The sequence below is a fragment of the Hemitrygon akajei genome, chromosome 12, assembly GCF_048418815.1.
Source record: "Hemitrygon akajei chromosome 12, sHemAka1.3, whole genome shotgun sequence".
NCBI lineage: Eukaryota > Metazoa > Chordata > Chondrichthyes > Myliobatiformes > Dasyatidae > Hemitrygon > Hemitrygon akajei.
In genome coordinates, this window is record NC_133135.1 from 67,801,282 (window position 1) to 67,825,543 (window position 24,262).

The 24,262-nt window shown below is 39.8% G+C and overlaps 1 protein-coding gene across 6 annotated transcripts in view; it reads right to left on the reverse strand.

Annotated features, from left to right (window-relative positions):
- ssbp3a (single stranded DNA binding protein 3a) overlaps positions 1-23,056 on the reverse strand; it is a 167,688-nt gene extending 144,632 nt beyond the window's left edge. For 2 of the 6 annotated variants that reach the window (XM_073063373.1, XM_073063369.1), the window contains exons 1-4: positions 22,872-23,056; positions 22,447-22,519; positions 22,160-22,221; positions 17,339-17,423 (exon numbers count right to left, since the gene is read on the reverse strand). In XM_073063373.1, the coding sequence (XP_072919474.1) occupies positions 17,339-17,423; positions 22,160-22,221; positions 22,447-22,519; positions 22,872-22,927 (276 nt within the window). In that variant the 5' untranslated portion in view covers positions 22,928-23,056. The remainder of the gene's footprint in view (positions 1-17,338; positions 17,424-22,159; positions 22,222-22,446; positions 22,520-22,871) is intronic. The other 4 variants (XM_073063371.1, XM_073063372.1, XM_073063370.1 and 1 more) reach the window with 3 other exon arrangements.
- Between the last annotated feature and the right edge of the window lie 1,206 nt (positions 23,057-24,262).

The window sequence follows — 24,262 nt, forward strand, 5'->3', positions numbered from 1 at the left end:
TAACAGGTAATATAAAAGTCAATAAGAAAAGCTGTGAATGTTTAAAATGAATTGGGCTAAGACACATGGTGGAACTCAAACAAAATCAAGCTTGGCAATAAGATGAGGGTAAATAGCAAAGAAACACATCAGGGCAGGGATAAAATAAGGCTTCAGCCCCACCACCAGCACCTGTCTCTTTAGCAACTGAGACCACAGGGACTAGTACTCTCTCATTAAACTCCTTTCAGACAAGACTTAAACCTATCTTTTTGAGGTGCCATGTTACTGTAAGTTTCCATTGAAGATAAAGTGACAGCAGAAGGGGCAAGTAATTGGTCAGAAGGTCATTAAACATGAGCTTAGTAGAGGGGCAATTGGTAGATTTAAGATTGAGACATAATAACAAAAAATAGAAGATGGACAGTGGTTAGCTTGGTGTGCTTTTTTTTAATTAAGAAAACAAATGTCTCAGAATGCGGGTAAAATTTTGTCACCATCATTCAGGAAATAGTTAAAATGCTAATAAATATGACTGGCCACACATCAATATATGATGTTCAAATTTTGAGACTTGCCTTCCAAGTTATAATTCAGGTACGAAAGGAAAACAAATGAACTATTTCTGTGCTTAACTGAGGTGAGAAAGTTTGGATTGAAGTTTCAGCCAACAGTATGCCTGATAACACCAAAGTCGCTGTAGATCAATTCCATAACGAACGGATAGAGGAAGTTACTTGCCAAAAAAAGCCAAGGAGAAACATTCTTCAATCATGTAAACAGTGGGCGCAGCCAGCAATTAGCTACTTAGAGAACAGCTTGGTTTGGATCTGAAGAAGAGCCTTCATGTTTATGACAAACTAGGCACCTTGGTACTTGGTACAATTTTTTGGGGGCTGGCAGGGTCAGAAAGGAGTGTTAAAATTAGGCTCCAGTTCTGAGAACTAATTAGTTCTAAAGCAACTACATTTTTTTTTACAATATGCATGGGATAATTTGTATTTCACCCCTTGTTTTGAAAGACAGTAATATTCTTTGAATTGTTACAATTTGTTTGTTAGTTTTCCACAAGCCCAGTTTCTCCATCTCATTAAGTGTTTAGTTTGAAATAGAGACATACAGATGAGTAAGTTAAACGAACAGTCCGAGAAATTAGTTGATTTTAGCTGGGGAGAGAACAGGGGTGTGCCAACCGACCTCTGTGGTTTAGGGTGGGGAGCTGTAAAATCAGCCAAAATTCCTCCTCCCAATCATCATCTAGTGACCTCTGAACAAAATGCGCATTTGACAAAAAAAAAGAGATCAGCCACTATTCCTTCTATAGTTAACAGTCTCCAGCCAGTTGTTTAGATTCCACCTGGATAATCCAAATTCAGTTTTCAGCAGTAAACACAGACCACTGAATTATTAAACATCAGAATAGTGAGAACATTGCAAACTTTACCAATAAACGAATCTGAACTTCAATACTGGGCTGTACAGCACTTAACCCAATACAAAGACAGGTTATTTAGCATCCAGTTTTTTTTTAAAAAGGCTCAATTACATCTGGTTCTTACCTAGGCCACACTTTTCTCTACAAATACTTAAACAAACAATTTCAGTAAATTAGTTAATTTCAGTAAACCCCCCCGCCCCACTGTGCAAAATTTAATGCTGGAACATCCAGTAATCTGCAGCAGGGTCATGCTTGCCAATCCTCCCCAACATCCTAACCTCAAAAAAAAACAAATAAATCCAGATACAACACCACTTCAGAAAGCACAGATAGAGTTTACGATGTTCCATCAAGAGCACACAAGGGACAGATGCCCCATTTGAATAGAAGAGACCAAATAACTAGAGCTTTTTCTTTCGTGGTTCACAAAGCAAGTCATACTGCAGCTTCCAATACGAATTGCAAATCTCCCTCTTTTGTCTTCCTTTTGTCCTTCAGAAACAGACTGTGGAAAGAATCTGGACAGAGGCCCAAACACCACCATAAACTACAAATCTGTAACTAGGCATTCTGCCCTAAAGAAAACAGGCTCCTGATCCCACCCAGCTCCCCAGCATAGGTCAGACACCTCAAAGTGCAACTTAGCCAGCAATAGCTGTCTCATACTAACACAAAGACGGATCTGAGTACGGGCCCCTATTACACGTGGCCATGTCACAATGAGCAACATTCTACGAACAAAAGGCAGCTCACACTATGCCACAGCTATGCACAGCTCTGCTACTGCTACTCAAAACAAATATGCATTCAACTCAGGATGGTGGCAGCAGTGGTAGAGAAGGTTGTTCATATGGAGAAGTGACTTGTTCCTGACCTGTTAGCAAAATCGTAAACCGCTGGCAGCCTTGGAAGGAGAGACAGTGAACGGGAAAATAAAAATCAAGCTGTGGCCAGTGTCTCTTCAATCAGTTGATGCTATTGAACATGGCACACTCAGAAGACCACTCACTTAAACTGTGTATAATCGCCAAACCAAAAACCTGATGTATCATTTGAATTTTCTGTTACTATTTTTGTACAATGGATGACAACTAGAATTAACATGCAGCAAGCATTTCACTGCAACTTCCACAACCAGGAATTTTTTTGACAATTTATTTACTCTGAAACAACAGCTATCATTTAGGTAGATCAAGAGAGGATGAATTGATAAACCTGAATATCATTTTCGAGCTTACTCCTCCACACTGGTACACAGCTAATCCACATCTGTGAAGGAGGAGGGCTGAAAATACTGCATCAGATTCTCAAGCTTCCACTTTGCAGCCTTATATCCAAATGCCAATGGATGAATTCAAGATCCACCCACCAGGACACCAGAGCTTCAACCCAACCAGGAGGGGTGTTAACATAATGCATTCAGGACAAAATAAAATTACGGGCACTGCCAAACGCTATTAAATCCCAGTAGTTACATTTATAGAACTTTATGGTGAAAGGAGGAAACAGATTTATAAGCTCCATAAAAATTCTCAAATGAAGCGTTCTATGAGCTTTTTTTAAATGATATAGCAGAATTGAACTGCACACTGCTCTTTAAATTTTACTCACTTGTGTCAAATGCTCCATCTGTTTGTGAACTATTCAATTAGCTTAAACATTGCAACTAAGATACAGCTTTGGAGCACCAACTTTAATAAAGTATATTATCCTTTTCTGTGACACGTTACTTTCATTCTTTTTCTCCCATCAGGTCTCCTATTCAATGTTTCTTCCAGAGAAACTCCAGGTGAGTACAGATTTCAGAAGAACAGACCAAGTAGATGAAAAATCCCACACTACTACTTCCTCTGCCAACTAATCAATCACATTGACATACCCTATACCAAATACCTGGTTTTCATGGATTTTGACACTAAAGCAAGAACGTGCAGTCTCCACATTTTTAGCTTTAGTAATACACATACTTTTTGACATGTACATTTGAATGTGTCAATATTGTTTCAAAACAAGTGAGGGCTCTAGCCCATCTATTATTTTGCAAATTGCCCTATTTGATCTAATCAGAGTGGCTGTTGGACCACAGCAGGAGGCTTCAACACCTCTAATCTAACATTTCAATTCAGACCATCAGCAAGGGTGCCCATTCTCAATCACTACCCATGTTGGAAAATACACACAAGCAAAGTCAGGTTAACCGAGGTCAGGATTTGCCTCCCACATATTACACATGTAAGTAAGCCTGCTGACACACACCGTCTGGGATGACAGAGACAAAGAATGGCCACCCATTGGGGATGCATCTGGAAGCGGTGCAGACACTGATGACCCTTCTCAGAAATTTAGGGATAGAAAAAAAAGAGGAAAACCTTAAAATTCAATAGTAAAACTTTTATAAGCCCATAATCTTAATAATGAGGAAAAGGTTCAAGCAAAATAAATTTTGCCAGATTAAATCAGACACAAACCATACACACGTTTCCCACACTCCATTACTGGTTATAGGACATCTGCTTGGCATTCTGCTTCAACAGAATATGCAGGGAAAATTCAGCAGTTCAGTTCTGATGAAGGGTCTTCAGCCTGAACTGTTAACAGTTTCTCTTTCCACAGATGCCGCCCGACCTGCTGAGTTTTTCCAGCAATTTATTATTTCAGATTTCTAGCATCTGCAGTTAATTCTGTATTTTCATCTGCTTTATATTCTAAACTCTGGATTACAAGCTTGTGGATTCAGGCCGCCTACTGGATTTCATTTTAAAATTAAGAATGACCAGTGTAGTAATGAAGGAGTACATCAGGGGTAACATGAGGCCTTCCCACATTCAACCGAACAGTGAAAATCCAGCTGAATCACATGAAGCCATCACCTCACCAATTCAAAAAAATGAACTCCACATTAGCCATGTAGGAACAACTGTAGTCCTTCACACAAGACTCGTGTGCAATTTTTACCATCACTCATGTCAAAGTCACACAACATGGAAAAATGCTTTACATCCTAGCAAATCTATGCCAACCATTATGTGCCCAATTGCACTAATCTCTTTTTATTCCATGTCCATGCCTCTTCCCCAACATTTCTTCCCTTCCTCATCTGCACACTGAGGGTATTTAAATGACAGTTAACCTACCATTGCAGGATATCGAGGAGACACACCTCATGTCCTTGAAATCAAAGGCAGAGTTGCCACAAAACTTAATTTCTAATCTGAGCAATGTCAGGACCAAGTAGCAAAAAGAGGAGGGAGAAGATAAAAGTATCATTCTGCAAATTTAATTATTCCAAAATTTAGATCATGAGTATTTTCAACATTAACTGCACTAAAATGCCAATTGGGTTATTCCAAGTCAGCCTACTATTCAACTATTTTCCTTTCAAAACACTAAGAACTTCATAACCATCACACAACTGAATCAATCCATCCACAATTTCAGCAGAATGACACCTCAAAATTCAATTGAGATCATTGTAGAAGGACTTCCAAGCTTCTTTCAAACTCTGGAAAAACTGATACTTACTTCCACTTATTGACCCTAGTAGTTTTTATCCCACTTTAACACCTACACAACTGACCACTCCGAGTTTATCATGGGTCAATTTTGAAAATAGTCAGAAGAGTTAACTTTTTGTTGCCAAGATACAGCATTTAACCATCTAGCTTAGAAACAAGTCTTCTTGTCAGTTGATTTTATGTAAACCTTTAATCCCTCATTTTTGTATCATTAAAGCCTTTGAAACCTCTTAAAAATGTACTTGGACCCAGTAACTTGGATGCCTGATTTCAGTGGACACCAAGGAAAAGAAGAGCTGACAGGCATTGTTAATAAAGCATCAAATCCAAGTTATGATGAAGAATATTCACTTAAAAAAAAATCAAGATGCAGAATCAATCTGGGTAGAGCTAAATGACATGGGCAGTAAGCATGAATGGGATTTGTCACTTGGCCTCCAACCAATAACATAGGGGGCAACAAACCAGCAAATTAGAGAATTAATCATGAATAAAGACATAGGAGCAGGAAAAGGCAATTCAGCCAATCAAGTCTGCTCCACTATTCAATTATGCCAATTTATTTTCATGCTCAATCCTATTTTCTGCCTTCTGTCCATAACCCTTTGATGCTCTCACTAATCTAGAAGCCATCAGCATCTGCGTTAAATATGGCTGCCACAGCCATCTGTGGAAATGAATTTCACAGATTCACCACCTTCTGGCTAAAGAAATTCCTCCTCATCTCTGTTCTAAAGGGGCATCCTTCATTCTAAAGCTACAACCTAGTCCTAGACTCCTAGCTGAACAGCCAACAAGCTATCCCAGTTTGTGTACTGTGCAAGGGGTTTAATCAATAATCGTGTTGTGCCGCATCCTTTAAGAAAAATAGCATTTTTTAAGCTAGAAAGTGAAATAATTCAATCTAAAACTAGTGTCTTTAATTTTACACAAACCAACAAATGTACCAATGATTAGGCCATGATACACCGAGGAAGATTCACTAAAAAATGATAGTAGATAAGAAATAGCTGACATTTAAGAACCAAATGCAACAACAATAGTTCTACATCTGAAAAGGAAAATAGTCCTACAGTGAATAAAAATGTAGTATTAGACCCAAAAAAAGTCAAATAAAGTTGTCAAAGTAGAAAATTAGGAATAGTTTACAATTCAGTGAAAATGGACAAAGATTAAGAACGTTAAAAAGAGAGTACAAGAGTAAACTTGGAAAGAGATAAAAGTGAACCATGAAATCATCTTAAATGGAAAAAAGTAATGACAACAAATACGAGGAAATCTTCAGATGTTGGAAATTCAAGCAACACACACAAAATGCTGGTGGAATGCAGCAGGCCAGGCAGCATCTACAGGGAGAAGCGCTGTCGACGTTTTGGGCCAAGACCCTTCGTCAAGACAACAAATGTAGCTCCTTAGTTTATATTAAGGGAAAAAAAATGTATAGAAATTAAATCCTTCAGTTGGCTTCACTGATGTGGACACAACTTCCCAGAAATGCCAGATAACCAAGAGTCCAATTGAAAAGGAATTAAAGGAAACAATAAAAATTGTTCTGGAGAAATTTCTAGGATGGATAATCCAAACCTTAAAATAATAAAAATTGAAAGCCAAAAGAAATAATGTATGCATTTGTTATTACTTTCCAAATTCTACATGTTAAGGAACAGTTCTTACAGTGGAGAGTAGCAAATAATTTAGAGGTCAAGGAAGAGAGAAAACCTATAAACCATAGAATGAGAGGGAGATTATGACGAAGGATGTGCTAGTAAGATACTTAGATGATTAGGATGAGATGTGACAAAGTTTACAGAAATTTATGAATGGAAATGCTCCTTTTGATAAATCTACTTGAGATTTGAGGATGTAATCGTGGTATTATAGAAAAAACCAGTAGATAACCTGTTTTTGAATTTTCAGAAGATCTCTGAAACACCCCAACTCAAGAGGTGAGTCTGGGAAACCAAAAGATATGAGATTGGAGGAATAACATAATAGGCTGAAAACTGGTTGATGAGCAGAAAACACGGAATAAATGGGTCTTTATTAGGATAGCACATGACAACTTGAGGTAGTGGGTATCAGTAATTTTGCCTCATCAATTCTCAATATATAATGACTGTGGGAACTGATAATAATATTTTTAATCCCATCATTGACACCAGAGTTGTCACTGAGAATCATGAAGAACATAAGAACATAAGAAATAGGAGCAGGAGTCGGCCATCCAGCCCATCGAGCCTGCCCCGCCATTCAATATCATGGCTGATCTGTCCATAAACTCAGATCCATCTCCCTGCCTTTTCCCCATAACCCTTAATTCTCCTACTATCTAAAAACCTATCTAACAGTTTCTTAAATATTCACTGGGCAGAGAACTCCACAGGTTCACCACTCTCTGGGAAGAACAGTTTCTCTTCATCTCCATCCTAAATCTTCTCCCCTGAAGCTTGAGGCAATGTCCCCTAGTTCTAGTCTCACCTACCAATGGAAACAACTTTCCTACTTCTATCTTATCTATCCCTTTCAAAATTTTGAAGAAGGTCATGCAAAGAAATTTCAAGGCAATTTAGACAGTAAGTGGACAAATACACAACACAGCATAGTGTAGATGTACATGAAGTTATTCACTTCAGAGGTTAAAACAAAAGTAGCCCATTAGTTAAGTGGCGATAGATCAAGATGTAGACCAGTGCCTGAAACAAAACACTGGCCTTCATTGCAAGAGTGTTTGAATATAAGCACAAGGATATCTTACTCAATTACAAAGAGTCTTGGTGAGACTGTATCTTGAGCATTGAACAATATTGATCTCTCTTACAAAAACCTATACTTGTTACAGACGAAATGATTCATGACCTAGCAGCACTGTCATATACAGAGATCCACAAAATTCTGACAGGGCTTCTGACAGCGCATCTTCAACATGAGCCTGGAGCAGAGAAGAGTACCCAGACAGTGGAAAACATCCTGTATTGTCCCGGTACCGAAGAAACCACAACCAAAGGAGTTGAATGACTTCAGACCTGTTGCCTTGACGTCGCACGTTATGAAGACCATGGAGCGGCTGATAATACAGAATCTGAGGCCACAAACCAGGCACGCCCAGGATCCTCTTCAGTTTGCGTATAAGGAGAAGGTGGGAGTGGAGGATGCTATCACGTATTTGCTGCACAAATCACTCTCTCACCTAGAGGGGGTCAGTTGTGCTGTGAGGATTACATTCCTTGATTTCTCTAGTGCCTTTAACACCATCCAGCCCAAGATCTTAAGGCACAAACTAACGGAGATGGGAGTAGACTCTCACATGGTGGATTGGATAGTGGACTACTTGACAGATAGACCTCAGTATGTGCGGTTGGGAGACTGTAGGTCTGACACGGTGGTCAGCAGCACAGGAGCGCCGCAGGGAACCGTACTCTCTCCGGTCCTGTTCACCCTGTACACATCAGACTTCCAATATAACTCGGAGTCCTGCCATGTGCAGAAGTTCGCTGATGACACGGCCATAGTGGGGTGTGTCAGGAATGGACAGGAGGAGGAGTATAGGAAACTGATACAGGACTTTGTGATATGGTGCAACTCAAACTACCTGCGTCTCAATATCACCAAGACCAAGGAGATGGTGGTGGACTTTAGGAGATCTAGGCCTCATATGGACCCAGTGATCATTAATGGAGAATGTGTGGAGCAGGTTAAGACCTACAAGTATCTGGGAGTACAGTTAGACGAGAAGCTAGACTGGACTGCCAACACAGATGCCTTGTGCAGGAAGGCACAGAGTCGACTGTACTTCCTAAGAAGGTTGGCGTCATTCAATGTCTGTAGTGAGATGCTGAAGATGTTCTATAGGTCAGTTGTGGAGAGCGCCCTCTTCTTTGTGGTGGCGTGTTGGGGAGGAAGCATTAAGAAGAGGGACGCCTCACGTCTTAATAAGCTGGTAAGGAAGGCGGGCTCTGTCGTGGGCAAAGTACTGGAGAGTTTAACATTGGTAGCTGAGCAAAGGGCGCTGAGTAGGCTACGGTCAATTATGGATAACTCTGAACATCCTCTACATAGCACCATCCAGAGACAGAGAAGCAGTTTCAGCGACAGGTTACTATCGATGCAATGCTCCTCAGACAGGATGAAGAGGTCAATACTCCCCAATGCCATTAGGCTTTACAATTCTACCGCCAGGACTTAAGAACTTTTTAAAAGCTATTATTAATGCTTTTTGAGATAGTGATTTAGATGCATATCATATTTTTTACTGAGTTAAGTATTGTATGTAATTAGTTTTGCTACAACAAGTGTATGGGACATTGGAAAAAAAGTTGAATTTCCCCATGGGGATGAATAAAGTATCTATCTATCTATCTATCTATCTAAAACTACATGCAAGGATAACGTTTTCTTGGTTGGAGTGTCTAGAGCTAGTCGTTATGTTCTCAGGTTATAGTGTTAAGACATTTATGACAAAAATGGTGATATTTACTCTTACAAAGTGTAGTGAACAGGAAGAATCATCTACCACAGAAGGAAGCAGAGACCAAGCCAATAAGCTGACAATACAGTTAGCCCTCCTTATCCACGAAGGATTAGTTCCGGGACCCCTCGCGGTTACCAAAATTCACAGATGCTCAAGTCCCTTATTCAACCTGTCTCAATGCAGTGGATCTTCAGACCCAGCGGAACCCCAGACCTTATCTAACTTGTCTCAGTGCAGTGGACATTAGGACCCAGCGGCAGAACTCTGAATCCACAGTGTTTCTGTTCACAAAAATAATCACGATTGCAATTGAAAATAAAGTGGAAATAATAAAGCGATCGGAAAGAGGTGAAACGCCATCGGTCATTGGAAAAGCGTTAGGCGACAGTCGGTCAACGATCGGAACAATTTTAATGGATAAAGTGAGAAAGGCTGTGTCCCGATGAAATTGAAAGCTACAATTATTACTAAGCAACGCAGTGGTTTAATTATTGGGTTTTGGGGTTTTGATCCTCACATCAACCTGGCACGGTGGAGAGCACATTTGATAGCGGTCTGTCACTGGATCGAACTTGGGAAGAAGTTCCCGAGCCCGGCGCTGAAACATACGTTCTTAAGTGTTTTATATGCATAGAAAGGTAAAATATATACTATATACTAAGACAAACGTTTGACTAACTGACGCTAAATAGAACTGGATGTACCTGTTCTGACTTACTGAGTAAGAGAACTTCCGATTTTTTTCGATCCCGATCCACGATAACCCACGCACATCCTCCCGTATACTTTAAATCATCTCTAGATTACTTATAATACCTAATACAATGTAAATGCTGTGTAAAATAGTTGTTATACTGCATTGTTTAGGGAATAATGACAAGAAAAAAAAGTCTGTACATGCTCGAACAACAAGTGCTGGAAGAGCACTTCCGGGTTTTCGCCATTCGCAGTTGGTTGAATTCACGGATGCGGAATTTGCAGATAAGGAGGGCTGACTGTATATAGATACCTACATGTAAAAAAAAAATGCATCTAAGGGTAAAGGAGTAAAGCAGGAAAATAGTTTGAGGATAGAGGATCTGCTATCATCATAATTGACAGGGCAGGCTCACACAGACAAACAGCCTACTCCAATTGTCTTATTGTGGATCTCACATGCATTAGCCAGCAAAGACCATATGAAGTAGAATATCTGGTTCAATACCCAACTCAAGTCTAAAGATACCCACTTTCCCTAAAATATTGAGGTTGATTTCAGCAAACAGACTGATGATCAAATATGGGATTTGACCGGTTTTTCAGGCAAGTGCAACCCTAGTAGAGATGTAGACTCAGTATTCAAACATGAACACACCTGCAGGAATTTCTCTTCACCCTCCAAGATTAAACATTTTAACAACACTTTTTCTTTCCAATTATAATGCACTCACATTTTCATTGGTTAGTGCTTTCAATTTTTTTTAAATGATATACATTTGTAAGATTAACCTGGATAGTTAACAAACATCCAACCATGACTGCACACTACTTTAGAATCCTGAGCTAAGGAACTTAAACTTCCTCTATATTTACTCCCAGTTTCTCCTATGACTCAAGGATCTAATGAAGTGCTTTCCCCACCCCTCCATACAGATTCAGTAAATTCTGTACATTTTCCCTAATCTTCTCCTCATATTTACATATCTTTTAAACTGACTTCTTCTGAAGCTCACCCAGCACTGAGCATGTCACATTGGACTGAGTCATAACGTCCTGCATTTGTACAGCATGGTCTGACATATTAAAACATTCTAATGTACTTCACCATCTGTGAAGTGCTGAATAGAAACCCCACATATAATTTCCATATTGGGGCTAAACTTGCTGAACCCAGCCTGGGTGATAATTAAATAACAAAAATGACTCTCAGTAAAAAATAGAACACAAGTGGAAAGGAACTTCTGTGGTCATTACAGGAACCTACACAAGGTGTTGGATCAAATCAGCTAGACTACCTTCCATGGGCTGGCAATAATGTCTGCTAAGGCACACAATAAGGGAGAAACACACTTAGCCCATAGGGCTGCTGTCCTTTGTGGAATAGAGCAATGATCAGAAATAACTTCTGAGATACAAGGACCCAGATTCAAACACTTCTGCTTGAATTGATTCCTATTGCTTGTTCTCACAAATACCTCAACTAATTTTATATTCTAATCAAAATTCCCTCTGGCATTTTGCAAGGTATTTTTTAAATTAAAAAATACTAAAATACTAAATACTGAAAACTTTAAGCATCTTTGAAGAATATTTTGGTGATACATGTTTTCCCCACTATCCGAAAGTAGAGAGTTCCTATGAAACCTTTCTTAAGCCGAAATGGCGTAAAGCGAAGAAGCAATTACCATTAACTTATTTATATGGGGAAAATTTTTGAGCATTCCCAGACACAAAAAATAACCTACCAAATCATACCAAATAACACATAAAACCTAAAATAACACTAACATACTGTAAAAGCAGAAATACACAGCCTACATGAAGTAGAAATAACGTATTACAGTGTAATTTCACTTAGCAGAATCGGGAAGACAGCCAGCACACTGGAAGTTTCACGCATTTTTCTATCATACAGTTCTTTGTAAGCACTCAAAACATCCTGCAAACCTGCCCTAAATCTACGTGCCCTTTTAAAATTAAAGTCATACTTTTCTGCAATCATTGCAGCACTGTCAATTGTAGCGAAAATCTCACGCAATTCAAAGCTATGGTGGCTTGATGCTGAGTGTTTGTTTTGCTGAGAGCAAAACAAACGCTGAACGCTATTTTCTCTTTTCGTAAAAGCGAAAATCCTCTTCAGATTTCTTCTGGTTAGCGAAAACAGGTACTAATGTAGGTCTTTTGTAAAAGCGAAGTGGCGTAAAGCGAACTAGGCCATCATTTTCACTTGTTTACGAAGAATTTTTTATTTAACTGCATCCAAAAATTCAAAACAATGTAAAGCTCACTTGGCAGTTACCCATCACATCTCAATGCCAGTCCAGCTAAAACCTACTGCAATTCTAAACCACAGTGGCTAACTGACTTATTTCAAGTCATCAGCATTGAACAAAATTCTTCCTCAAATTGAAGCTCACGCCTCAGAAATTCAACCTTTCCATTCTAACAAGCAATGGTTTGGGTGGTCTAAGTTACACTATGTTCTACACCAAGTTGCACCCACAATTACAGCAACATTCGTACAGAAAGCTCAAAGATGAACAAGGTCCTTAAACGGTACATTGCAGCGTTGACTGTGGAACTCTACAGGAGGAGCAGAAAGCCACTTTATCCTGATTTGGCCAACTTCAGCAGGGACATGAGCAACTTACGAGCTGATGATGACAACAAGAGTCCTGTTGTTCACCTCAACCTCTTGCAAAATGAATGCATCTAGGCAACTGCCAAGCTCAGCTATAGTTGTTCCAACTTTGCAAAAGCTACAGAGAATTGCCATCTCATCAGATTTTAACAATATATCCAGTAATGTATCTATACCTAAGCTCAGACAGCAGGGCTTAACATGTGCTAATTAAACAATTATAACCCAACCTCAACTACTAGTTGTCCATAGCAGTTATTCAGGAAAGTGACATTGCATACATCACAAATAGCTATCTCTTTCTAAACCACGGACAAGTGCATACAACTGTAATGACATGACAAAGCAGCAATAAACTACAGCTAACCACATATCCTGATTCTTATTAAGTAAAGCACATCATCCTGTAAAGTACTGCTACTAGAAGTCCTCAAATTCAAATCCCAATCAGGCAATTTCTGCAACAATTGGAATAACTGATTTAATGATCCTAGGCAGGAAACAGAAACAAAACCAGGACAAGTTCTTATGCCTAACCATTACCAAACAAACCCTGCTGGACAACATTCTTAAAGTTATGAGTCTGTGTTACTACCCCTCAGCCAAACATCCACCGACAAACTCAAGAGATAGCATTTTGTTAAGATGTTGACCACTGTTGATTAGGACACTTTTAGCTAAAACTGAACTTGGATCCAAGTGAAGGCTTGAGAATGTGTATAACCCACTGAAAATTCACACAAAGGCATTCGTTGGTTCTACTTGTGACATCTATTAACGCAACCTAATTTTAACAGCAAGGATGGAGACATTTTGAGGTCTAAATGCACAAACCCAGCAATCACAACTGTTTTCATAGCAAACATAGATTTTGAACTATTCAACTGCAGAAGTTGATATTCTACAGTGCAATTTGCCCAAATGGACATAGAAAAACAAGTTTCTACATTCTTTGAGTTTACCTACCTCGGCATTTCTGGAACTGCAATGCTTCTCATATTAATTACAATTTTGCTATAATCTATTAACACTCATTAGAAGGCAGCATTTTTTCTATGTCATTCACTCATCATTTCCACACCAAAGTCAGGTTTGCCACTGACTTTCATTAGAAATAGATTCTAAGAATCCACATGGACAAGGATGTCATCTGATTTTCCTACTGCAAAATAAAAATCACAGGCTAAAGAACTGATTAACTAAACATCCTGAAGTTCATGGAATGCCACCAGCTACAGGTACCATATCAGTGTGTTACTATCTTAGTCAAGCTTATGACTGCTCTCAGCAAAAGGTCAAATTCCAGCAGGAATCATGAGATCAGGAACTGATTTAAGTTCCAAAAATGCAATGGACAACCAACATATTAGCTACCACCTCAATCAAGAGTAGTTATCAGATGCATCGCAGATCACACCTAAACCCAGTAAGACTTTGTGCATCACAGCATAAACACTGATTATATTAGAAACTTAAACATCAGGAAAACTCTGAACTGAGCATCTTCAAATTGTAACCATGTTTGTTTTACCTGCAAGTTCAACTTTGAATGGAGGCAATTTACAGAATACTAAATAGCCTCACTTTTTGTCCACTTATAACAGAGCAGTCCCAGCCTATATGGGTTTTCTACATTTCCTGTACCCATTAGCTATGTGCACATCAGAGGAGACTGATGAGGATCAGAAGGTTCAGCCATTTTCTAAAAATGCATTCTAAACAAATATTGCCATAAATGACCTGGATGAGGAAGTGGAGGGATGGGTTAAGTAAGTTTGTTGATGACACAAAGGTTGCAGGTGCTGTGGATAGTGTGGAGGGCTGTCAGAGGTTACAAGAAGACATTGATAGGATGCAAAACTGGGCTGAGAAGTGGCAGATGGACTTCAACCCAGATAAGTGTGAGGGGGCTCATTTTGGTAGGTCAAATATGATGGCAAAATATAGTATTAATGGTAAGACTCTTGGCAGTGTGGAGGATCAGAGGGATCTTGGGGTCCAAGTCCACAGGACACTCAAAGCTGCTACGCTGGTTGACTGTGAGGTTAAGAAGGCATATGCTGCATTGGCCTTCATCAATCGTGGGATTGAGTTTAGGAGCCGAGAGGTAATGCTGCAGCTATATGGAACCCTGGTCAAACCCCACTTGGAGCACTGTGCTCAGTTCTGGTCGCCTCACTACAGGAAGGATGTGGAAACCATAGAAAGGGTGCAGAGGAGATTTACAAGGAGGTTTCCTGGATTTCAAAGCACGACTTAGAGAATAGGTTGAGTGAACTTGGCTTTTTTACTTTGGAGCAATGGAGGATGAGAGGTGACCTGATAGAGGTGTATAAGATGATGAGAGTCACTGATCGTGTGGATAGTCAGAGGCTTTTTCCCCAGGGCTGAAATGGCTAACACGAGAGGGCACAGTTTTAAAGTGCTTGGAAGTAAGTACAGAGGAGATGTCGGGGTAAGTTGTTTATGCAGAGAGTGGTGAGGGCGTGGAACAGGCTGCCAGTGACAGTGGTGGAGGTGGATACGATCGGGTCTTTTAAGAGATTCCTGGATAGGTACATGGAGCTTAGAAAAATAGAGGGCTATGGGTAACCCTAGGTAATTTCTAAAGTAAGGACACATCCGACTCAGTTTTGTGGGTCGAAGGGCCTGTATTGTGCTGGAGGTTTTCTACATTTCTAAAAAGTATCCAAACCCACCCATCTTGTTTAAGATCCGCAAAGTCACCAAAAGGAGTTCAGCTGACATCAAGCAGTTGTGAACCAAGAGGCAGCACTTAGCGAGCTGTCAAGAATCAGACAAGATTCTTTTGAGCCTAGAGTCTTTTCAAAATTGAGACTCTGACTGTAATCGTCAACATTTGCTCAAATCAGACACCTCAGATGCTCTTATGTTAGATAAAGTTGTTTCCATGATATCTTTCATGAATTAATTATAAATTATGGAACCAGTTTAATTTATGTTAAAATGTTGAGATCTACCGAGTTAACTTCAATGAAAGCTCTAAATATACAGTCCTACAGTCATCTTCCATGCAAGTTCTTAGTAGTAAACCATGAGAAATGGTTTTTTTTTACTCAAAGAGTTTGAACAGGTTACGACAGAAAAGTGTACAATTTGCAATGTCACTTATGTATTTTTCTTAACATCGTTGAAGATTATACAGCATGCACCCTTCAACATCTTGTCCTGTAAGTTTGGTAAACTATTGTTATTCACCTGGTCACTTTAGCCTGGCTTCAACCACTCCGTTCCACCTGCAGTGCAGCTACTCAAACAGGTTGTTGTCACCTGGCCAACACATGAAACCCAATGCCAGGGTTATAAATTTTCTAGTCTCTAGCACAGTCTTGCTGGAAAGGTACAGCTCTTGCAAAAGCATTCTAACCTCACATCCAATTAGAAAGTAAATGACAGAAAACCAGTGACATACCAACAGACATGATTACAGTGCCAGAGCAAAAGTTGTACTAAAGAGCGCCGTGAAACATCTGTTAGCAAGTATCCCCACACATTTAGAGCTTTACATGGGTTCTTTTGTATTTTAAAACTAAATTTTAACAGTCAAAATTCTCTTTTTTAAAATAAAAGCACAAATACAAACACATTCTTGAAGAACCATACCAACATACCATTTTCCACAATATTCCTACAAAGAGGCTGCTTGTTCTTCTGGCAAACATTTTATACTTGAGGGTTTATAATATCATTCGCCATCATCAGCATACTTAATCATGACACCCCCAGTGCCCAAGTGTTAATTCAAAGCATGTGTCAACAACTAGTCAAACTCATCATGACAACTGCCACTCACCACGAGAAAAATCCCCCAACACAAGTCTTACTCAGTACATAAAATTCTTAATGAAATCTTAGCAGTTAACTAAGATTATTTTTCCACCAGTCAAATCTATTTTTAAAATAATTAATTTTCTGCAAAAAAAAAGACTTGCATTTGGTCTTAAACACATTTCTAACAGTGTTCTTAAATCATGCACAACAATCTACAATTCTGAAGGCTCAGATTCAAAGCAGATTGATCTTGGACTCTCACTGCATTAAATGTCCCCCAGACACCTGCTGAAGATAATTATATGTACCAGTATGCTGAAAGTTCAGTGACCAAAGGCAAATGGTTCTGTTTATATGAAGACCACCTTTCACTTTTCACACAAAATTACAAATTCAAGATTTCTAATGTCCTTAAAACAGAAATTATTTACTTTAATAGAAATCTACAAGGAACCATGTAAACAGACTTAATGCCACTTCTTTAAGACAATGATCTACTTGCACTTGTTTCCTGTTTTAAAGCAAGGCTGGCTGCAAATCCACCCAAACTGATTCTCTTGCAAGTTAACCCAGATTATAAAGACCAGAAAAATACAACTATTTTCATTCTTTCTAACAAACAGCTTTTTAAAAAAATCACAGAAACTGTAATTCATACAGATTTATTTTGACAAAGTTTCTCCTCCCAGAAAGTTGAGAATCTATGCACAAGCATCAACACACACTACTCCATAAAGGAACACAGAAGTTGACAACCAAGATTGTGTACCAAAAAAATTATCCAGAAGAACTTTTAATTAACTCACATAATCATGAAAGGCTTTTGCTTCACTCGAATGTTCACAAGTGTCTCGCCTTTCAGGAGCTGCACAGTAAAGGTCCCAAAATACACTAATAGAAAAAAAAAGAAAAAGATAGTTAACAATTTCACTCATTCTAAAACACTGCACTCAAATAAATAACGATAAAAGAGCAGACGGGTATCAAATCTCCAAGATTAGTTACAATTCAAGAGCTTAATGAATTCACAGAATTAAAAAGCAACAAATTCATATTCAACTCAATTTCTACTTTTCTTACAAAATATAAAGACCAAAAAAAAAGTCTGTTATTTATGCTGAGTAACAATCAATAAATTAGTGCTCAGGCACTTTACTGCAAATACCAACAGTGAGGAAACAGCTATAATTCCAAACCATTTTCTTTGTCTATTTTAAAGTTTCTATCAGTTCCATTCACGTCTGTGTAATGCGCGCTCACAATTCCCCTGGTTCCATTCGCGTCTGTGTAATGCGCGTTCACAATTCCCCTGGTTCCATTCACATCTGTGTAATGCGCGTTCACAATTCCCAACCTGGTTCCAACCTGGGCCTGTACTCACAGGTGCTGCTTTACTAAAACATTTACCTGACTGAACCTATAAATTTGCAAACTAGTCTATCATTATTTCATATCATTAGTGTTCTACTAACATCTCTCCAGCTTCTATTACATCCACTTCACAGTCCTCAAAATGAAATCCTGCCTTATTTTCAACAGGACCACTTACACCATTCTTAAGTTAAACATCATGATGAGCCTAACATGTCTACCCCATCACTCATCTCACATTCAACTCCAAATTCTCACAAACGCCACAATTCCCATCAAGGTATGTTGTTGCAAAGACCAGCAGCCTATCAAGAGTTATAAACCATGGCTTCCTCCCCCAGGATTCTCAAGCCCTTTCCAAACTCTCAGATAAATAGAGATGTATTTGTTGCTTTTAGTTTAATCCACAAAATCTCCTCTCTGCCTCCAACTTGAAAAACTATCTTTTGCATCAAAGTTGGGAAACCACTCCAAGTATCAGCTACAGTTCTTGAAGTTTAGCCAGAACACGCTTTTTGCAACTTCATATTCATGTCTGTAGTGCAAAGATAAACTTTCTATTCCAGTTGAGTATCTCATTGACAGTAATAATATCACCCCTCATTCACCATTACAAATTGCACTCTTAAGATTCCAAACTCTCTCAAGGCACTTCACACTGTGGCATACAAGGAAATTTTACAACAGGTGACCAAATAACTGCATTAAAAAGACAAACATACAAACACAACACACCCTTCAAATAGTCAACAGCAGCAATCAGTACCTCTAGTTAGTTCTTAACCTCCCTAGCCTGAGGGTCACCAAGGTTATTGGTAGCACCCAAGCAGAGATCAGCAGTGACCCTGACTGAACCCAAATGTTTTTGTGATCAGTAAGAATCAAACCTCATAACAGCTCTCACAACTACATTAAACACTGTTCTTTTGGACAACTTACTGCCAAGCCTTGCACTTCTACCATTTTCACTCAACTGCTCACCATAACAACATCACAAGCATAGTAGGGGCAGTGTTTCAGAATGAACACGTATGTCCTGCAACACTGTCACATTTGCATTAGTAGGTGGCTGGCAATGACCGAATTAAAACCAAAAAGCAAGCTTCTTTACCAAAACCATTAGGATACAAATAAAATGCATTACTATTCTTGGTTACATAGAAGACAGCTTTTCAGACAAAATGAAGTCAAAAGAATTTTTAAGACTTCTATCCAGAAACCATTAGTTCAAAGCATTCGGTGTCTGCTCACACAACTGCAGAATCACAAGTCAATAAAACTTTTCAAGCCAGAAATTAACTAATCAATAGCAAAGTTAGAAAATACACTTCCTCACTGCCACTGAAGATGAACGAGAAAGTATGCAGCCACCAAATCATAAACTTTGTCCCATTGGTGATCTTGGATTTATTAACTTAAATGAGAAATATCTTGCTGAGTACATAGAACGGGATGGGAAATACTTATACCACACACTCCCCTGAACAATTAAGTCAAATGAGATCAAACATTGCATTTTCCTATATTACAGAATAACAACTGTTCCAGTATCAACATTTCAAGGATCATATTTAACATAATTGACAAAGGAAATGATTAAGCATTTAAACTCACACTGCACAACATTAAATACCTGAAAAAAAATCACACCTAAGAAATAGATTCTAATTTTCAATTCCAACATATTCATGAGCACTGGCATTACATGGAGGCAACAAGCAAAAAGATTATACTTCCCAATCAGACTGGAAGATGTGCCTGCAGTGAATGGAGATAAAACCAAACTGACTCATGGGCTGACTAGGCCCACCCAAAGTTTGTATGTTTACATACAGCAGTACATGAACCAGTAAATGTTTGACACTAATGTTATGGCAATTTACACATTCTGCTATTACAGTCACATTCAACCAAATTACTCCACTTCAAAGATCCATATATTCAAAAGACAATATGCACATTCCCTTGTACAGACACCTCTCCTATTCCTGCCACGGAACTCCTAATTAACTTCAAATGGAGGTTTCTAACAATAAACACTGCCAAAAAAAAAAATCAATACTTCTTGCTCATTCCACTGCCCTCAATATAGAGGCCAGCCCTCAAAATCCAGTCACATTCTAGGAGCAGTTTCTCAAAGTAAATCTATCAAAGTACAAATTTGTCACCATATACAACCCTGGGCAATCTCATGGGCAATCACAGTACAAGAAACACAGTACAATCAATGAAAAACCTGACCCAACAGGACGGACAACGTGCAAAGAATATGGAACCACAAAAACTGAAAGAACAAGCAGTAAATAAATAAGCAATAAATATCAAGAACATGAGATGAATACTCCTTGAAAGTCAGTCCACAGACTGTGGGAACATTTCAATGATGGGGCAAGTGAAGTCATCCCCTCTGGTTCAAGAGCCTGATGGTTGAGGGGTAATAGCTGTTCCTGAACCTGTTGGTGTGGGACCTGAGGCTCCTGTACCTTCTTCCTGATGGCAGCAAGCACTAAGAGCGCATGCCTGGATGATGGGGGTCCTTCGTGATGGATGCGGCTTTTCTTGCAATAACTCGCTGTGTAGCTGTGCTAATGGTGGGACGGCTTTACCCCTAACAGATGGGCCATGTCCACTATTTTTCTGTGGGCTTTTCTGTAAAAGAGCATTGGTGTTTCCATACCAGGTTGTGATGCAATCAGTCAATATAATTTCCACCACACATCTAAAGTAGTTTGCCAAAGTTTTAGATGACATACCAAATCTTCTCAAACTTCTAAGAAAGCAGAGGCACTGCTATGTTTTGTCCGTAATAGCATTCACATGCTGGGCCCAGGACATATCCTCTGAAATGATAATACAGAGGAATTTTAAGTTGCTGACCCCCTGAGCCCCAGTGAGGGCAGGCTCATGGACCATCAGCTTCCTTCCCCTCAAGTCAATAATGATCTCCTTGGTCTTGCTAACACTGAGTGAGAGGCTGTTATGGTGGCACCACTCAACCAGGATTTTCAATCTCTCCTATATGACGATTCGTCACCACCTTTGATTTGGCCAATGATAGCGGTGTTAGTGGCAAACTTAAATATGGCATTGGAGCTGTGCTTAGCCTCACAGTCATAAGTGTAAAGCGAGTAGAGCAGGGGGCTAAGCACACAGCCTCGTGGTGCACCCGTGCTGAGGGGGATCGTGGAGATGTTGTTCTGCTCCACCAATAGATTTCTGAAAAGACCATCCACACCGCCTCATTACTCCTCTTTGGCAACTGTAACTTAGTAATTTTAATGTCTTGCACTGCTTTGCTGCCACAAAACAACAAATTCCATGACATGTATCAGTGATAATAAGCCTGATGCTGAAGACCCAACAAGCAAAACTAACACCTCGAAAGCCACCAGGAGCCATGAAAAGCAGATCTGCTTCACCAGTCTGTACAGAGGTGGTGTTGGTGTGTAAACAAAGGCAGTTCATAAGTATTGCTTCCATTCGACATGGTAACTTTCATGGATATGAACACACGAAATAATGCGGGCAACACATCCAGGATCCTCAATTCTAATGGGCATCTCAGTTAACAAGAATGGCTAGCTACGTGGATGAGGTGTCACAGACAACTGCTAACATCTGTGGAATTACACCTCAGCAACAGGCAACATGTTCTTTAGAAGGGAGAAAAATCAAAAAGGTACTTCCTCCCTCGTCCACCACCCCCCAAACATCCTGTTTCCCGCATGCCTCATGCATCTTCCAAGGTCTCAATAACCACTGAAACTATTCTAATAACCCACCTAAACACAGCATTTTACTTCCATTCTCCTTAACAAAATTGACTAACACAGGGTTAAGAGAAAATTAAACCCATACAAGCACAGTGCCCTGAAGTCTTGAAAACAACACAACAGTTTATAAACAATACGCAGTAAAAGCAGCTACACACATGAAATTTTTAATCACAGAAATTGACAAGAATTTACACATTTCAATAACTAAACAGAGCTACGTGCTACAAATTGCAAACAAACCCTGCACAGTACGATTTAAAACCGATAAACTATAAACAATTTAATATTTAACCAGATCCCAAACTTACATTTTAGCAAGGGATGCCTGTTGCTACTATAACCCTTTGTGTTGATACCAATTTATCAGTAACGTTTGTTATAATGTTGCCTAAAAGTTACAACAGAAGCCACAGAATTAAGGTATCACAAAATATACTTATGACTGGGAACAATGTGGGACACTCAAAATTATCTACTTACCACCACCAGGAGTGTAAAAACCCAGGAGGTTCTCCTAATGTAATATTTTTCTCCCATCGTATCTGTAAACCAAAAGCAAAAAAAAACTCAGAATAAGTCCAGAAGGAAAACGGGGAGAGGGGTTGTTGTCGGGGGAAGACAGCATTCAAAACTAGACAGATGAATAGAATTTTTTTTTGTTTTGTAGCCACAATAAATGGCAAAAGGTTAACACAATTCAAAATGGAGGCGAGATTGTCCGCCTGAGAAACAAAGGCTAAAGCGGAGTGATGGAGACATTGAGTTACCTCTGAGAGGAAGGTCTGTGCAGATTTCTGTGCCCCGACATGAAGCAGATATTCGTACACGTACAAAGCCAACCTGCAGGCGAAGGAGACACAAAGGAGCCGGTTACAAGGCTATCTATTTATTACAGCGGGAATGCGGAGCGAGAGGGAGAAGAGGGAGAGAGCAAGTGAGGATCTGGAGGGGGGGTGGTTGTCATCGAGCGACGCTGCACCCAACCAGACCCGCCGGACACAATGTTTCATTCAGCTTCTTCAAAGAAGCGGAAACGCACAGCGTGCAAGTCAAAAACAAATAATAATAGTAATAATAATAATAATGAAAAGCAATTTAATCCCTGAGATTTGCAGCGGCCGCTGCCCGGCCCCGGGGAGCCTGTAAACGCTGAGAAATTCCGTGTATTCTGAATAACAAAAATTAAACTTACTTTTCTCGAGCTTGCCCGTCCGAGGGCACCGCCGAACCTTTGCTTTTAGCGAACATGCTTTTTGGGGAAGGAGCTGCCTGGCGTCGGGCACCTGTCAAACCATCAAACCCGGGGCGACCCCATCGCCGCGTCCGCGCACGCAGCCCAGCCCCGGCAGCGGAAAGGGCGGCCTTGACCCCGCCTTCTGCGCTAGAGTGACAAAGAGATCAATCAATCAGAAGCCGAATCTGGACGTCAATCACTATATTTGACCAATTGTTACAAGCCTTTGTACGTCAATCACTCGAGAAGGACTCTCCCCTCCACCAATCAAACTCAGGTGAGTGGGCGGGTGTTTCCCGGTGGAGTGACTGGCCAGTTTGGTTACTGAGACGGACTACACTGATTGGCTGTTGAGATACATCGACAGGGGGGAGCCTAGAAACAGCGTGTCCAGGAGTTTCTAAACCCCCTCTCCCTCCCCTTACGCTATTCCGGGCTAGGACAGCATCCCCCCACACGATGGCTGTTGTAAAAACCTGGGACGGAATAAAGCATTCGGTATAAAGTCCACACCGAAAATAAATACTGTTCTTTATCTATCGCATTCATTGGGTAAACTTTCTGGATTATTTCTTTCTGATTGTTTTCTTCTCTTAAAGGGCGGTGTTTTGTAGCCCATTTAATAATGTAATAGTACTGCTTTAACAAACTCAATCGCTCGCTCCACCACCTCATTCCTCCCGCCATGCCCTCAGGCACTGAAAAGATGTTAGGTTCGTACAGAGTTAACTGTAGATCTGTACAAAACCGGAATCTAATTATTCGGTTTTAAATCAATGTTGTAAAACCTGCAACTCACATGATCAGGAGCGCATGTAACGCAAAGCATGTGCTTCAGGTGAAAATGTAACATGTGGAGAGGCAGTCAAACCACCAGAATACTACTTACATCGTCGCCAATTATTTATACCCACTTTTACGCGGTAAAATCGTTTTTCCTTCTTTTCAAGGCTCGTTGGGGTGAATAGAAGTAACGCAAAACTCTGAGATTGAACAAAACCGGTTTACATGCACGTGATGTGCAGTAGTTTTCCATTCAGTTGCGTATGATTTGAAGGACTGAAAAAACACTCCGGGACAGGCACAGGGAGCGGGGTATTTATCAGTCAGGATATCACAGTTCGGAGCAATTTCAGATCCCCATCGAACTTCATTGGAAAAAGCCCGAGCCATCTACAGGATTGCAATGAAATTTAACTGTATGGACCCCGTGTTAACTTCTTCAGCTTCCACAGCATGATTTATACTAAATAATTCAGCACTAGCTGCCTGTGCATGATGTACAAACATGTGTTGACTAATCGGTTAATTCTGCGACCACAACCAGAATTATAGCATAAATCTTTGCA